General features: G+C 57.2%; 1 protein-coding gene across 1 annotated transcript; it reads left to right on the top strand.

Moving 5' to 3' along the window:
• Positions 1-3,990: 3,990 nt before the first annotated feature.
• FOXN1 (forkhead box N1) lies at positions 3,991-16,320 on the top strand. Its single transcript, XM_030294588.1, is given in 9 exon segments — positions 3,991-4,084; positions 4,087-4,112; positions 4,469-4,927; positions 7,231-7,341; positions 9,119-9,249; positions 9,996-10,092; positions 13,497-13,704; positions 13,906-14,397; positions 16,001-16,320. Coding segments are annotated over 9 exon segments (1,938 nt in total).
• Positions 16,321-17,029: the final 709 nt, after the last annotated feature.

Raw genomic sequence — 17,029 nt, 5'->3', positions numbered from 1 at the left:
ATCCAAAGCAATAGAGTAACCCCCCTGCCTCCCACCTTCCCTGGGAGTTTCTACAGGTACTAGCTCTACCACAGGGGAAGAGCTGGAATGATCTCTGAGGCCGGAGAATCGAGCGGAGGGAAGTTTAGCCTCTGCCAATGCAGGAGGATGAAGTCATGGAGACCGAGGTGGGAGGCAGGAAAGAGGAGTTCCCTCTGTTCTCCTTCCCCCACCCCACCCCCAGCTCATGCTTTAAATTAACTCTGTCCCACTGCTAATTATTAATAATAGCCATTCTTTATTGAGCATGTACTATGCATTAAGCGATTTACAAGCAATATTTCATCTAATCCTCCAGAGAGGTACGTATTATTAGCCCTCTTTTACAGATGAGGAAACTGAGGCCCAAGGAAGGAGGTTAAGCAACTGGCTCAACCAAAGTCCCACAGTTACTGGACTCAAACCCCATCCTGACTCTAGAGCTTCTGAACCAGATTGTCCAACTTCAGGGGCAATGCTGGCTACCCCAGGGAGGGGTCAGGGACCAAGGCAGCTTCATCCCTCTCCCCACAACGAGCTCTTCCCTGTGCTGGACAAGAGCGTCCCATATATACCCATCAGAGCCCCACTGCTCAGCCCCTGAGGCAGGAGGGCCCTTTTGAATGCAGTTGGTAGAGGCTGTGTGGTCTTAGGCAAGTCACCTAACCTCTTCTCTGGGCCTCCTTTCCTTATTCGTAAAACAGAGCTTGGGCTGAGGCAACCAAGGGGGTGCCACTGAATCGGGAGTCGTCACTTATAAAACCAACCCAGAGGAAGCCCCACACCGAGGACCATTCGAGGGCTTCTGCATCCTCCGCGCAAATAGAGGGGTGGGCCTCTAGCTCTGTACTCGCTCCTTAGTTTTAATCCTGTCCCTGGGGGCCTGGAGGTGGAGGGTGAGGGGTGGGGTGGGGAGGTATAAAAGTCACGGCTGTAAACTAAAGCATTCAGTCAGGGCGTCTGAGATGCAGGAAGTCAGACAGGGCTACAGATAATGTCCGGGGACATAGAGGCTTGTATAAGGATGGGGGTGAGGCAGCTGCGGCCGCAGGGCTCCTCCTGGGAAGGCCGGACCCTCAGCAGGAGGCGCGGCCCAGGCTGCGGCTCCGAGAGGCCTCCTTAGGTTCATGTCTCAGAAGAGCAAGGGCAGCCGCCAACTGGGGCTCATTAGCCCATGTCCCCAAGCCTGCCAGGCCTAAATTTGAGACCATCGGGAAGCTAGGGTCTGGGGTCAGAGGCCACAGCCACATCTGACATAGGTCCTTGAGCATGTTCTATGTGCCGGGCATCTTACACGCATCGTCTCTCTTAAGCTTCATGACAGCAACCCTGTGAGGTAGGTCCTCGTGCTCCATTTATCAGAGGAGCAAGATGCAAAGAGTTACACAGGTACACAACTGGGGCTCAAACTCAGGCCAGACAGACCAAATCTACCCCCCTTGCTGTCGTAACCATGCACAATTCTGCCTCTGGAGAAGGGGGTGACCACCACCGGTTACAAGCCTGAGACCTGGGGGGGCGGGGGGAGGGGCCGGGAGAGGCAGGGAGAGCCCGGGGGCCTTGCCTCTGGAGGTGCTGGAGAACAGCTTGGGAAAGCGGCTCTGGGCCAGATCCAGGCGTGGCAGGCAGGCCCCAGCTGTCCCAGAGCTATCCGGGGAGCAGCGGCCAGGCCTGCGGTCATGCGGAGCCAGAGATGGGCCGCCCGGCACCTCGGGCCCCATGCCTGCTCCCCTGTGGTGTCCAGTTACGGCCAGCTCGGCGCTTCCCTGGTCACGCCACATTTAGCATTGCCGAGTGAGAGGGTGCCGGGACACGGAGAAGGGGCGGCAGAGACTCTTGAAGGGGAGGGAGAGCCTCCCACCAGGCCCCCACCTGGACCCCAGCTAGTAGCCTCCTCTGTCACTGATCCCCTGAGGGACTTGGGGCAAGTGCCCTCCCTTCCTAATCCCCATTACCCCCAATCAAAGAGAGGAGGTAGTTTATTCCCCAAAGGTGTGCCAACCCTAGGCTGGGCACCATGGGGCCACCAGGGCCATCCCTCCCTCCCAGAGCTCCCAGGAGATCATGGCCTGGGAAATGCAGTTATCCTGATCTGCCTGGTAGAGGTCTTGGACGGGAGGGGTAAGTGTAAACCTCACACGTTTCTTGTTGTTTGGCCCACACCCACTCTGACCCCCACCAAATGATGAAACCGTAAGAGTACAGCCTCCAGAGTCGAACAGATCTGGGTTCAAATCCTTAATTTTTTGTAATGTTTATTTTTGAGAGAGAGAGAGAGAGAGCAGGGGAGGGGCAGAGAGAGAGAGAGAGGGAGACACAGAATCTGAAGCAGGCTCCAGGCTCTGGGCTGTTAGCACAGAGCCGGACACGGGGCTCAAATTCATGGACCGCAAATCATGACTTGAGCCGAAGTCGGACGCTTAACCGACTGAGCCACCCAGGCGCCCCTGGGTTCGAATCCTTACTCTATTAAGGATTAGCTATGTGATTTGGGCAAGTCAGGTAACCCTTCTGAGCCTCAGTTTCCGTATCTGTAGAGCGAGGTTAATGATGTACCTTCCTGACAAGTTTGTTCTGAGAAACCAGTGAGAAAATTCTCCAAACTGTTTACGCAGCAGCCAGCTCAGAGCAGGTCCTCAGCAAATGGCAGCCTTTGTCGGAGACTACTTGGCAAAGAGGAGGACATTCAAAAAGAAATGCCCTTTGCAGGTGGTGGAGAAGGAAAGCAAAGAGCTGAGGATGATAATAGTAAGGCTGTACTGATAATGATATTAATAACGAGAGCTGGCATCTACTGAGCACTTACAATATGGTAGGCACTGTGTTAAATTCTTCCTATGCGTGATTTCATTTACTACAGCATCTCCATGCGGGAGGCCCTACCTCCCTCCGTGTTTTGTAAATGATGGGGTTCAAGCTCAGAGAGCTTCCCTGACACAGCGAGCAAGGAAAGGCTTGGAACTGAGTCCTCTCAAACTCTTGGGCTGTGCCGGGGACAAAGTGCTATAATTCTAGAAGGTCTGAGCAGAAAGGGCCCTCCGCTATCATCCAGTACAAGCCCCTAGTTTTTCAAATGGTGAAACCAAAGCTCAGAAAGGGCGGTGGCCTGGGGCACCTGGCTGGCTCGGTCTGTAGAGAATGCGACTCTTGATCTCAGAGCTGTGAGTTCGAGCCCCACGCTGGGTGTAGAGATTATTTAAAAATCAAATATTTTAAAAGGGGGGGAGGGGCAGTAGCCTTCACAGGGTCACAGGTACGAGATGCAGTTTGGAGGAGGTAGGAGAAAACAGCACTGGCCCGTCACTGCACATTGGGCCAGTGGCTACAGCCCGGCGTCATGCCAGGCTCACAGGGCCACCAGGCAACCGGGTCACCTCAAGTCCCCGGTGGCACTTGACACTTTCAGGGTCATGCCAGCCCCTGAAATGGCACCACAGGCCCAGCCTCTACTGAGGGCTGGGTCACCTGCAGCGTGAGGGTCACTCCCACCCTCCGCCTGGGCTTGACCCACTCTCCCCAGCTCTCCTTCTCTCAGGACCACCTGCTTGCTCAGCCACTGAGCAGAGACTGCTTGTCACGGTCACCTAGCCCAGTCCCGCACTGGGGAGACAGGGGCCGGAGGCAGGGTCTCCATCTACCACTGAGCCCCCGAGCAGCCAACTCTCCTTCCTGGGACTGTGGGGGTGGGGGGTTTCCTACCTGGTGTGTTTTGTTCCGTCTCCACCAGTCTTCTCTCTGTGCTTTCTTCCTCTGCCTCTCGTTTATCTGCTTCTTTCTATCTCTGATGTTCTCTCACTTTGTCTGTTTATCCGCCTGTCTATCTGTCTGTGTCTCACCGGATGTCTGGTGGGAGTCAGGGTCCCAGCCCAGGGAGGGGGTGGGTGGGGAGGTGGTGAACTTGGGGTCGGTCACCGCAGGACCCTGGTCCTCACTCTCATCACAGCCGGCTTTCTTCGAGGCCAGGACCGGGTGATGGTGTCGCTACTCCCGCCGCAGTCTGACGCCACGCTGCCCGGCCCCGCCAGACTGGAGGGCGAGCCCCAGGGGGACCTCATGCAGGCGCCGGGCCTCCAGGCTCTCCTGCCCCACAGAACGTGAGTATCTGGCACCTAGGCCCCACCCCCAGAGCCCTCCCGGGGTCTGCCTTGTCCCTTCCACCAGCGAACGAGTACCCAGTGACTCCAAGATCCAGAAGTGTTCGATAGAGGCCTCTGGTTCTCCCTTCCATCTGGGGCTTTCCCGGGGCAAGGCTGTATATATCCATCTGACTCAGGGCACCTCAGATCTAAGAGCAGCGTACCCTCACAGACGAGGGCTTCCAAAAGCAGGCTATGTCTCCTCCATCGTTTGGGAGCCCCCGGAGCTCAGCCACAGACCCCTTTACCCTAGCACAGGGCAGGGTCCTGGTCCAGCATCCACTCACAGGCTCTCTACCCTCTGTCCACCCCAGAAGCTTGCCGGCTTCAGCTGCTCATCATTTGTGCCCGACGGCCCCCCAGAGAGGGCATCCTCACTGCCCCCACAGAGTCCCAGTGTCGCGTCACCTGGCCCTGAGCAAGTCCACTGCCCAGCCGGCCCTGGCCCGGGCCCCTTCCGGCTCTCACCCTCAGACAAGTTCCCCAGCTTCGGCTTTGAGGAGGGCCCAGCAAGCAGCCCTGGGCGCTTCCTCAAGGGCGGCCATGGGCCTTTCCACCCATACAAGCGGCATTTCCATGAAGACGTCTTCCCTGAGGCCCAGACCGCCCTGGCCCTCGATGGACACTCCTTTAAGACCCCGGGGGCACTGGAGACCTTCGAGGAGATCCCCGTGGATGTGGGGGAGGCTGAGGCCTTCCTGCCTGGCTTCTCGGCAGAGGCCTGGTGCAACGGACTCCCCTACCCCAGCCAGGAGCACAGCCCCCAAGTCCTGGTGAGTACCAGTGGCCGCTGGGCATCCCACCTACTCCTGTCCTAGTTCCCAGAAGCCCTGAGATCAAACTCCGCCTTCCCTTTCCAGACTTTTCCACTCAGGGTCAGTTTATGCCAGGGAAGCGACAAGTTCAGAAAGTTGGGGTCTCGGCTTCATTCTGGCCTCCAGGTCAGCTGGGGAGGGGATGCTGACCTGGCCTGGCATGGAGAGGGCAAGGTGGGGGAGATCAGGCTAAGGAAGCTGGCAGCTTCCCAGAGGCTCCTGAGTCAGGATTCCAGTGTGTGACTTCTCTGTTTGCCTAAGTGTCAAGAATCCCCAGCCAGACCTACCCGCCCATATGCAAATGTGAGAAGGAAAACACATTCCAGACGGCAAGAGAAAGGGTTTGGGGATAAGCCACGGAGCACAATGTTCTCCTCTCTAGCATCAGCATAGAGTCTTGAGAGAGGGCTTAAGTCTTCTCAAAGGACTTTCCAGGCCCCATTCTTTGCCCACAATGGGGCCTGGGTATATTCATAGAAATACCTTGAAAGCACCTTGGAAGGTCAACCAACATATCCCTTTCACAGCCATACCCACAAGCTGTATGATCTTGGGCTAGTCACTTAACCTCTCTGGTCCTCATCTGAAAAGTATGGTTATGAGGACCTGCTTTATAGGCTTGTTGCCTTGGGCAGAGGAAATCTAAAGGGAGGTTTGGAGATCCCTGAGATAGTGAGCACTGAGTGGCCTCAGCCTGGGTTGTGCCTTCTCCAGATGCCCACCAGCTCTCCTCACCTCTTGCTTTCTAACAGGCTCCCATTCCATCCCCAAGCCACCCCCAACAAAGCCTGATTCCTAGACTTGGAAGATAGAGAAGGGCTTGGGTACCTACCAGCTGTGGCCAAGTCAAGAGCCTTGGTTCTGGGGCCCTTTGATGGCTTTTCCTCAGGCCCATTGAACACGACAGCAACTCGTGGTGAGGACACCATCATGTTAGCTTCTGCCTCCCAAATGTCCACTCAATGCCAGCCCCTGCTTGCTGTGCCAGATCTTTTCTTTCAAGTGGTCCATTTAATCCTCACAACAACCCTCTAAAGACTCCTCACTACCCTCGTTTTGTAGGTGAAGAAACTGAGGTTCCATAGAGGCCAAGTGACTTGCCCAAGGTGTCCCTTGCCCTGTGAGGCTGATTTGAGGCTACTCCCTTACTCCCTGCACAGTGGAGAGGAGCTCAGGCCCAGAGAACCAGCTAGCTGGTCGATTCACTGGGTGACCTTGGACACGTCACTTCCCCTCAGTGGGCTCAGCCCCATCATCTTCCAAATGAGGAGGTTGGACATAGTGCTCTTGGCCCTTCCAGGCCTGAGATTCTATGATTATGGCTATCTCTGCATCAGCAACCCCAGGGCACATCCAGAAAGAGCTAACCGTTGAATTTGACCCTCTGGGCCCAGATGCTGGCTCCCAAGGCCCCTGATAACCCAGGAAGAGGGGTCCACCTCCTCCTGGCCTGGTTCGCCTTCCAGGACTAGCTGTGCACGCTTTCTGGCCCTACTCAGGGTAGAGATTGTGCTAGACTCTGGGGGCTCCCTGTGGAGCTCACAACCCCTGGGAAGCCAGAGTCTGGCCACCACCACTGGCAGCAGCTCAAGACAGGTTCCCTGTGCCGGGGTTGAAAGTGTGCCATGGGGCTCAAGCAGACCAGCTGCTTTGAGTTGAGGGTGGCCAGAAGATAGAGCGGAGAGGACTCACTAGCCCCCTCCAAAGAGCCTGCTGGAGCTCCCTTAGGCTTTGCCGAGGAGGAAGTACAGAGCTTGGGGTCATGAGCCGGACCAACCTGTCCGGCCACTTCCTGTGCTCTCCTAAATACGGGCTCTGCGATGGGAATCCTAGAGCAGTGGCCTTTTCCAGATGTCCTTCACAGACCCGCTCTGAGAGGCTAGCAGCTCTGAACGCAAGCAGGCCCCAAACCAGGCTTGATGAGTGGACTCATACGCTGTATCCTTGTGCCATTCCAGGGAGGTCTCTGACCCTACCCACCTTCACTGTGACCCAACTCCTCTGGACAGCCCAGCCTCTGCCTCTTACCTGAAGTGAGGTGGGGGGTGGCGAGTGCTGTCGACTCCGGCCCCAGCTCCACCACTAACTTGCTGAGCTCCCTCAGGAAAACCCCTGACCTTCTCTGTCCTCTCTTTGTTCTCTAGGAATAAGCTTTGGGGGAGGCAGAGTAGAGGCTGCATTTGTGTTAAGTTTCAAGCCACAGAAGAGCGGGAGGAAGAAAACTAAGGCCCAGCCTGGTCATCTGTTTTTTCTTCCAGCAGGGATCGGAAGTCAAGGTCAAGCCCTCAGCTTTGGAGACTGGTCCTGGGATGTACTGTTACCAGCCCCCCTTGCAGCACATGTACTGTCCCTCCCAGCCCCCCTTCCACCAGGTGGGTCAGGGACACGTGGGCATGCTTCCCTGGGGCCTCAGGATATTATGTGGTGTGAGGTGGGCAGGCGTGTGTTGTGGGTGTGCACACCTGGATGGGCAGGTGGAGGCAGCAGGACCCTGGACCTCGGGCCAGGCCACCGGGGCTGGGGGGACAGGGGTTCATGGGGAAGGAAGGAAGCCATTGCCCTTCTCTAGGAGTAGGTGGGGTTCCTCTGAGAGTCTCTGAAAAGCGAATGGGGCCTGTCGTGGGACAGGGCCCAGATGTGAACCAAGAAGGGAGGGAGGAGGAGGGCCAAAGACAGGGGCAGAGAGAAAAGGGTCATGTGGGGTGACACACAAGACGGAGCAGAAAGAAAACAATGGGCTCCCGTCTGGGTCAGCCACTGTCTCGCTATGTAACCTTGGCTCCAAACTTCCCTTTCACCTCAATAGGGTGGGACCGGGTATGGAGTTAGGCGGCCTTCCCACCTGGAGGGCTCCAAGACCCCCTCATCGTTGGTCCTTCCCCCCCCTTCCCCACCCCACTGCCCAGCCTCCTTGATTTGGACCTGTATAGGATGCCAAGTACTTGTCCCACATTGGCATGGGATGCAGGCTTTTAAAAAGAGGCAGAAAAGAGCCCCAGAGCAGCCAGGCAGCTCCCAGGAGTCGCTGGGCAAGACGGAGCAAGTGACTGCCCAGCGCCCCAGCTCCATCCACCTGCAGCCTGGCACTGAGACAGGCCCTGCCTGTGGAGCAGGTTCTACTCCCAGCTCTTTGGCTTTGGCCCTGATCTTGGCCAAGCCAGGGAGGCAGGCACGTGGGGGGGAGTGGGGAGGTGGTCAGACTGCTTGCTTTGTGGGGGGAAAGAAAGAGACGGAGGGAAGCGGAGGGAGCACATGAGGGGTCACCCTCGCTGCCATGAGGAGCCTAGCTGGAGAGGCTAAAGCCATCCTGAGGCTCAAGGTCTGGCCCCGGGGTAGGGGGTGTCCCTGAGGCAGCCTAGACCATCAAGGACTGAGCCACAGCATGGTTCAGGGGCTGCCAGACCTTAAATGGCCTCACCATGCCCAGCCTTGCTTTGATGCTTTCTGCATTCCGCACCCCCCTCCAACAAGATGGCCGCACCCAGGCCTTTATGGAGCCTGCAGAGAGGGTGACTCAGGCACTAAGTGTCTCTCGGGTGACCTGGAAAGAGCACTTCAGCCTGGAGCAGATGGGGGAGTCAGAGTCTCCCACCCCCATGGCCCCCATAAAACGCCACCCCTGGCACCGCAGCCACTCCCTTTGCCGTAAAACCACCTCCTACCCCCACCGGCCCACCACCATGACCTGCCCTTTCAAAGAGCCACTGAAACTCATAAAACGTGGCAGTGCCCAGCAAACGAATGCCCAGGCTGGACACCCTGCTTCCGGCCCAGCCGTTCCGGGAAATTCCAGGGGAGGCCTGGAGGCCCTCACACTCTCTAGCCCTGCCAGGCTGCTCGCCCATCACCATGGCAACCAGAGTACCTAGATGGCAGGAGAGGAAGGAAGCCAGGAGGGGGTGGGGGAAGCTTTGAGGGCTCTGAGACCCCGAATTTGGGAACGTGGATCACCTCAGAGCCTCTCAGATGTCCACACCCTTGGCCAGCCCCCTCAGATCGTTCTGCTGTTGGAGCCCATGACCAGGGAGAGAAGAGTGTGGCTTCAGCTCCCTCTCTGGATGTATATGAGTGGGGCAGGGAGGGGATCACCCCCACCTTGGGAAAGACTGGTTACCATGGCAACCATTCTGCCCCCTTTGACCTCTACAGTACTCACCAGGTGGCGGCAGCTACCCCATACCATACCTGGGCTCCTCACACTATCCATACCAGCGGATCGCACCCCAGGCCAGCACCGATGGGCACCAGCCTCTCTTCCCAAAACCCATCTACTCCTACAGGTATGTTTCCCAGCACCCCTGTGGTGGAAGGGAGTGGGTGAGAGGAAGAGTGGAGAAGCTGAGGCATGGAATCCTCAAGGTATAAGGTGATGCCAGAGGAGGGAAGTCATACCCCGCGGGTTTCTAGAGGATGTGAAACCTCAGGCAAGTTATCTGACCTCTCTGAGCCTGTTTATTCATCTGTTTAAAAAAAAAAAAAGTGGGGGCGGGGGGACAGCAATATTCAGGCCTTTGGAAGGATTAAGTGAGAGAATATGCCTGGCACATTGCAGGGGCAGGGGCTCAAGGAACCTCAGTTCCCTCCCTTACTATCCAACATTCAGTGTGCGATTGGCTGAGGGCTGACTGGTAATGACAACTTCCATTTAATGAGTGCCTTCTATGTTCTAGGCATCATCCTTAATCGTCACAACTCTGAGGTAGCTATTACATTTTTTTTACTTCAAAGCTGAGGAAACTGAGGCTCAGAGAGGTTAAGGCACTCACCCAAGGTCACATAGCTAGTGAATGGCCAAGCCAGGATTACAACCCAGGGCTCTCAAGATTCCACAAGACCCTCGTATAGCCGTAATTCCTGGCTTCAGCGGACACGTCCTCATCCTTTCTCTTTCCAACCTCATAGAGCCTCTCACCTAAATCTGCGGCAGGTTCCTCCCTCCACCACTCTTGCCGGGGCAGGTGGGGTGGTGACGGGGAGACTCCCAGCCTGCTCCCAAGTTCAAACTCAAGGCTTTCTCTGCCTTCAGCATCCTCATCTTCATGGCCCTTAAGAACAGTAAAACTGGGAGCCTTCCTGTCAGCGAGATCTACAATTTCATGACGGAGCACTTTCCTTACTTCAAGGTGAGCCCAAGATCCACCCCATTCCCGCCATCCCCAGGTCCTGGGCAGGCCAGGCCTCTCTGGAGCCAGAGGCTTCCGTTGGAAGGTGGAACAAGGGTTAGAACGAAAGCCAGGAGAGGGTTTGCCCCACTTCCTCCACGCTTCCCCTGGTCTCCATGTCAAAAGGTCAGACTTCCGTGTAAGGAGCAGAGAGCTCAAGCCACTCACACAAGGTTACACAGCAGGCTGGAGTCAGTCCTTAGGCTGCTGGAAAGTGGACATGTCCGTCCTGACAGGCTTCCAGAAACATCCACCTACCCCAAGTGGGGAGAGACACCTTGGGAAGAAATGAGAGCCTTTCCCCACCCCTGCCCCCAGGCTGCTGTAGGGCTAAAGGAATTTGGGTAAGAGCTAGCCAGCCAAGGTGGCATGGGATGCTGGGACCACAGGACCCATTGCCTTCCAGGGAGAGATTAAGATCTGCCTCTGTGGGCGGCAGGCTCAGCTACAGTTCTGCCAGAAAGCGGGGTGTGGGCTTCACGGTCTTCGAGAGTTCCAGGGAACTGAGTGGCTTACCTGTACAGTATCTAGGTCCTGTCACCCACTCAAGGGGCTTCTGAGGGCTCTACCAGACTCCCTCCGTAGAGGCAGGACAGATGTCCTTCTCTCCAGAGGGGCAAACACATCAGAAAGGGTGATCCACCTGCTCAATGTCACACAGCAGGGGGAGCCGTTGTTGCCTCAAGCTGTTTGGTTTCACACATCTGCCCACCCCCCCCCCCAGACCCTCCAGCATAGACCTCTTCTTCCAGGGTGGGTGCAGGGGAGACCAGAGTTTGTGTGTGAGGAATGCCTTCTCCAAGGGCTACATCCTGGGGGATACAGTCCCATCCGCTAACCAGACAGCAGGCAGGAGCTGAGGCCCGGGTCCAGAGCTCATCTCCACCTGCCAGTAGGTGATCCCTGGCTTCACTGGCTTCCCAATGGTCCTGCCTGGGGATAATTAGAAGCTGATATTCAGACAAGTTTATACTTGCTGCCTTGCCATCAAATGAGCGGGCAAGATGGCCAGAGTGGTCTGGCCGGGAATGGCAAAGTGTGGTCATCCGCCAGAGATTCTGGGAGAGAAAGGAAGAGCGGGGAGAGTTGTCTCTGGGATTTGAGAAGCATCAAAGCCAGTATCCAGGGCTGCCCCTGTATCCCAATCGGTCTGGAGACCAAACTCTTCCTAACCCCTGTAGATCTGGAGGGCCTTCTCTAGGGCTTCCAGGGGCCAGGCTAGAGAGAGGGAATTGAGGGCCCTGCCCTGTTCCTCTCAGCCATTCCTCCCTGCCAACTCCCAGCCTGGCCCCCAGCCCCTCCCTGCATCTCATCTTCCTGGCTTAATTATTTTTCCTGGGAGCTGTGTAATCCCTGTTTTATGGGGCTGAAGAGTGAAGAGGTCTAACAGCTTTTTTTTTTGTTGTTTTTGGTTCTAGTTGTTGTTCTTAGCCAGTTGCATCACCCCCTCACTCCCGAGTTTACATTTGACTTCAGAGAGAAAGCATCTGTGAGGCTGGGACGGGCCCCGGTGGTGAAGCCAGCCCTATAGGGTGACCTGGGCAGGGCCCTTAATGAGGGGACAGGGCTGGAGTCAGCTCTGTCACTGCCTCCTGTGTGATCTAGGGCCAGGCCCTTTCTTCCCTGGACCTCAGTTTCCCAATCTGTAAAATGGTCAGGTTGGACCAGTTGGCACATACATTCCTTCCAACTCTGACGGATCCCCTCTGACCTGCCCAAGGAATTAGTTCAAAGATCCTCTGCCCCCTTTATCTCTTACTCTCCATTTGAAGGTCATGTTTCTGGGCAAGAACAAGGTGGACCCTGGGGTGCATAGCACTCATGCCCAAGGCAGCTGAGGTGGGTGTCCTGTAACCCCATGAGTCAGGGATGTGGGACCGGGGAAGTGTCCATCCACTGGACATAATTGTTAGTGCTGACCATCCCTCTTCCAAACAGGAAGTGGCTGGGGTGGGGGCTGTCCTGGCATCCCAAAGTCACAGATTTATGGGCCCATAAAAGGGCCCAGTGCCCATTAACTCTGCCCATCAGGCGACACAACCTCAACTCTCAGTAGGGACCGTCGTGGGAGTTGAAGGCAAATCCCCAGCTGGCTGGTCTGGTGGCTCCAGAATCCTCCCTTATGACCCTGGGATCCTTGGGGGTCATCTCAACCAGCCCCCTGTCCCAGGCCAGCTGCCCCTGACAAAGGCTCCCGCAGCTCCTGCCAGCAACTTGCCGTGACGCTGGCATCAGGACCCAGTTCTGCTGGGCGTGATTCAGCCTGGCTGCTCCCTGGGGCAAGTGAGCCGGGGAGGAGGGAGTGGCCGCCCCTCATTAACCAGAAACTGCAAGCTGAAAGGGAAAAGGGACCAGGGACTAAGGGCATAGGGGCCCCGCTGGCTGGAGCAGATGTCCTGCCCATAGTTGGCCCCTGCTGGGCCCGGGACCGTCACAGAGGCTGGAACAGAGCTGGAGGTGGGGAGGATGGGGGTGCCCACTGGCACCCCCGCCACCGCCTCTCACCCAACTGAGTCAGCCTAATGGTTTTTACAACCCTCCCTGAGCACAATTACCGCACTGGTGGCATGACCGGGCCTCCTAATGGGTGTTTATTCTGTTGGCACGAGCCCCCCCCACTCCCCACCTGAGGGCTGGCCTCCCCACCAGGGCACGCCCCCCCCCCCGGGCACACTCATGTGAACACTCACACCCACACACGCATGCAATCATGGGTACCCCCACACACCCAGAGAGACTTTCTCACACACACATCCTTACGCTCAAGGGAATTCGCGGCCCACCAACCCAAGAGAAGGCTCACACCGGCGAGACATATTCAGGGACACTCACGTGTGTGTATGCATAGCCAATCTCTCCTTCTCTCCCTCCGTCACCAAAACCCAGATATTCAGGCCACATGTGTGCAATGCACCCCTCTTTCTTTGCTTCTGAGTTTGCCCCAGCAGGGATGAGGCAGACCCAGGAAAGGAACATTCCATAGCTTCCTCCTAATTCCAAAACTGGCATCCAAGACCTGAGTAGTGAGTTCCCCGTCCACAGAGGGGTCCCAGCATGGGCCCGAGGACCCAACTCCAGATAGGGAACGGGCCCTCCCTTTATGAATCACTTCAAGAATCCTCTGAAGGGTCGCCAGAGGTGGGAGCAGGATGAAGGCAGATTTTAAGCGAAAATAGTTTGCAGTCAAGATTCCTGCCCACCACGGAAGGGGGTACCAAGCATGGGCTGGGCGCCGAGGAGGACGCCAAGATCCAGACGGGTGGCAGTTCTGTGCCCAGAGGGAGCAGGAAGAGTTTCCCGGAGCCCAGACCCCGCCCTGGCTACTTGACCCCGGCCTGAATTCTTGTCTTGCTCCGCTCCGGCAGACGGCGCCCGACGGCTGGAAGAATTCTGTTCGCCACAACCTGTCTCTCAACAAGTGCTTTGAGAAGGTGGAGAACAAATCAGGAAGTTCCTCTCGCAAGGGCTGTCTGTGGGCCCTCAATCCGGCCAAAATCGACAAGATGCAGGAAGAGCTACAGAAGTGGAAGAGGAAAGACCCTATTGCTGTCCGCAAGAGCATGGCCAAGCCAGGTGGGAGGCCAATGGGCAATGCAAGGGAGCAGGGGAGGGCCTGGCGTACCCACTAGCAGACAGAGAGGGAGGGAGGGAGGCTAAATAGGTTGAGCAAAGCGAACCTGTCAGTAAGGGGAGGGCCTGGGCGGTTCCAAGGCTGGGGAGGGATTGTGGGGAAAGGGAGGTCTCATGATGTCCCTCTCTCTTGGGTCTTTTTAGAAGAGCTGGACAGCCTCATTGGAGAGAAGAGGGAGAAGCTGGGCCCCCCACTGCTGGGCTGCCCACCCCCCGGGCTGGCAGGCTCAGGCCCCATCCGGCCCCTGGCACCTCCAGTTGGGCTCTCCCAGCCACTGCATTCAATCCACCCAGCCCCAGGCCCCATTCCTGGCAAGAACCCCCTGCAGGACCTACTTGGAGGACACGTGCCCTCCTGCTACGGGCAGACATATTCGCACCTCTCACCGGGCCTGGCCCCTCCTGGACCTCCGCAGCCATTGTTCCCACAGCCAGATGGGCACCTTGAGCTGCGGGCCCAGCCAGGCACCCCCCAGGACTCGCCTCTGCCTGCCAACACCCCGCCCAGTCACAGCGCCAAGCTGCTGGCTGAGCCTTCCCCGGCCAGGACCATGCATGACACCCTGCTGCCAGACGGAGACCTTGGCACTGACCTGGATGCCATCAACCCCTCTCTCACCGACTTTGACTTCCAGGGTGAGCTGGGGGTGGGAAAGGGAAGGTGGGACAGGACTGGAGAGGTGCGTCCGGCAGCACGGCCCATCCCCTCCAACTCTCCAGGCTGCAGCCCGGAGCTGCCAGGCTTCTGGTCAGTTGAAGCAGACAAGTCTCGAGCTGGCGAGGGATGCCAAGGGGCAAAGAGGAAGGTCCTTGCCTCCACCTCCCTCCTCCTGGTGCCCCTGAACATGTTCCGACTGACCCCATCATCAAACCACCCTCAGCTCTGGGTAGGTGGGGAAGAGCCCAAGTTCCATTCCATATTGACGGTGAGCAGATGACAGTCGGAACATTCCCCAGAAGCGGTTGCATTTTCTCAGAGTTCATCTTTTAATACAGAAGGAGGAAAGAGCTCTTCCCCCAGGAAGAATGTAAGGCCTCAGAATGAGGCCAGTCCCGGAAAGCTTTGGGGACAGGAGTCTGCGGAGAGGTTCTGTCTATTCCATTCCACCTTGCTTGCTCCACCTCTGCTCGCGGCCAAGCCCAACCGTTCTAATCTAAACTTCAGTGCATGCCCAGGCCCTGGTCCCGGCCACAGGACATTTGGAGGAGGGTGCTGACCCAGGCCTCAGACCTTCTGGGCGCACCGGGGTAGGGGGTATCCACAAGCAGGTGGAGACAGCTGGCCCTCACAGAGCTCCCAGTCCTGTGGGGAGACAGCCCAGGTCTTGGGAAGCTCATTAGAAACGTACAGCTAGATCCTCAGCCCTGTCCAGAAGTGGGAGTCTCAGAGGAAGCCGTAGACATGTGGGCTCCCATAGACACGCATCTGAGCCCCTAGTAACAATCAGGCATCGTGTGAGTTGCTTTACATGTGCTCTGTCATTTGGGCCTTTAAAGAAGGAGCAACCGTTAAACCCATTTCACAAAAGCACACTGAGGTTACGTAACTTACTGAAGGTCACTTAGCTAGAAAGAAGGAGAGTTAGGATTGGAACCCAAGCAGCCAAGTTCAGTCCAGGGTTTAGTCCGGCCGCCTTCCTCCATCCCCACAGCCCCGATACCCAGGCCAGGCCCTGGCCTGCCGTGACGCACGCAGGACACACAACACCAAGAGGAGGTGGGGGGCAGCATTGTCTCCTCCCCAGAGTCAGTGTTCCCGGCTCCGCTCCTCTCCCTTGGGCCTGCAGTGGAGGAGGCCCAGAGAGCCGAGCCCAGCCACCTCATCAGGTCCTGCAGTGCATTGTTGGAAGATCCTTAGCCTTGGCTGTGTAACCACCTTCCTCGGGAGCCTGGGCAGGAGCCAGGGGGAAGAGTTCCAGGGGCTCCCTCTGCAGGCTCGCTCCAGAGTACGCAGCGTTAGGTATCAGCCCTTCCAATAGGCAGCTCTCAAGTCCTTGACTCCTCCACTCTCCCTCCTCTGACCTCCAAAACACAGAGCCCCAGAGATCATTTAGGCTACAGCAGAGGAATCTGAGAGTTCTGGCAACTGCCTGGGGTCACACAGCGAGTGCCAAGGGGCTGCTCCCCAGCCAAGGTTACCCCAATCCTGTTCTCTTTAGCATGTGAGAGCCATGGGGTCAAGGGGACAGACAGGGCTCCTTTGCACCTCCCAGTGACACCTGTTCTCTCCACCACCTAGGAAACCTGTGGGAACAGCTGAAGGATGACAGCTTGGCCCTTGATCCCTTGGTACTGGTGACCTCGTCCCCGACATCATCTTCAATGCCACCACCTCTGCCACCACCCCATTGCTTCCCACCTGGGCCCTGTCTGGCAGAGACAGGCAGTGGGAGTGGCGACGTGGCACCACCAGGCGGTGGAGGCTCCGGGGCTTTGGGTGACCTGCACCTCACCACCCTCTACTCGGCCTTCATGGAGCTGGAGCCCACACCCCCCACGGCCCCCGCTGGCCCCTCTGTGTACCTCAGCCCCAGCTCCAAGCCCATGGCCCTCGCGTGAGCCACACCCAGAAGCCTTTATGTGGCCTGGAAGTCCCAGCTGGCCGCCCACGTCGGGCTCACCTTAAAGGTCAAGGAAGGAAAACCATCCCTGCCCCCTGTGCCACTAAGCCAACTGTTTGTTAGCTGGCAGCCGGGGGGTGAAGAAGACACCACCCACGATGCTGCCCCTCACACATTTCCGCCAGCTGAGCGAGCCAGCTCCTCACTCAGGGTCCCTGAAGACCCAGTGTCTGGGAAAAAAACAAAAAAACCAAAAACACTCTCCTTAGCTCACACTCATCCCCACTTAAGCGCTTCTGCGTTAATGTGTACATGCATATGCACCACACACACACACACACACACACACACACACAGTCTTTCAGACATACACCCACCCACATACCTTCTACCCAGAGGAATCAGAATTACACCACTGAGAGCCTGGCTGCTCCATTCCTGGGGCAGCTGAGAGCTGAGGGCTCAGGGTCCTCATGCCAGGCCCAAGACCACCCTGAAGCCCTATTCTGATGTCCACATTTTCTGCAGGCGTGGCCCCTCCTAGCATGTTCTCTCCCAGAAGCCCCCTGTATTTATTCTCCCAACTTCATGCCAGCAGCCTGTCAAGGAGGAGTAGGGATGGGGCCTCTCCCCAAGTTGTCTGTGGGTCCCCCACTGGCTGAGTAGCAGCCCCCACTCTGCCAGGCTCTGCCCATCCTCAGTAAACA

This window comes from Lynx canadensis, chromosome E1, assembly GCF_007474595.2.
Source record: "Lynx canadensis isolate LIC74 chromosome E1, mLynCan4.pri.v2, whole genome shotgun sequence".
Lineage (NCBI taxonomy): Eukaryota > Metazoa > Chordata > Mammalia > Carnivora > Felidae > Lynx > Lynx canadensis.
The sequence above is the reverse complement of the archived record's forward strand: the minus strand, read 5'-3'. Positions and strand labels throughout refer to the sequence as shown.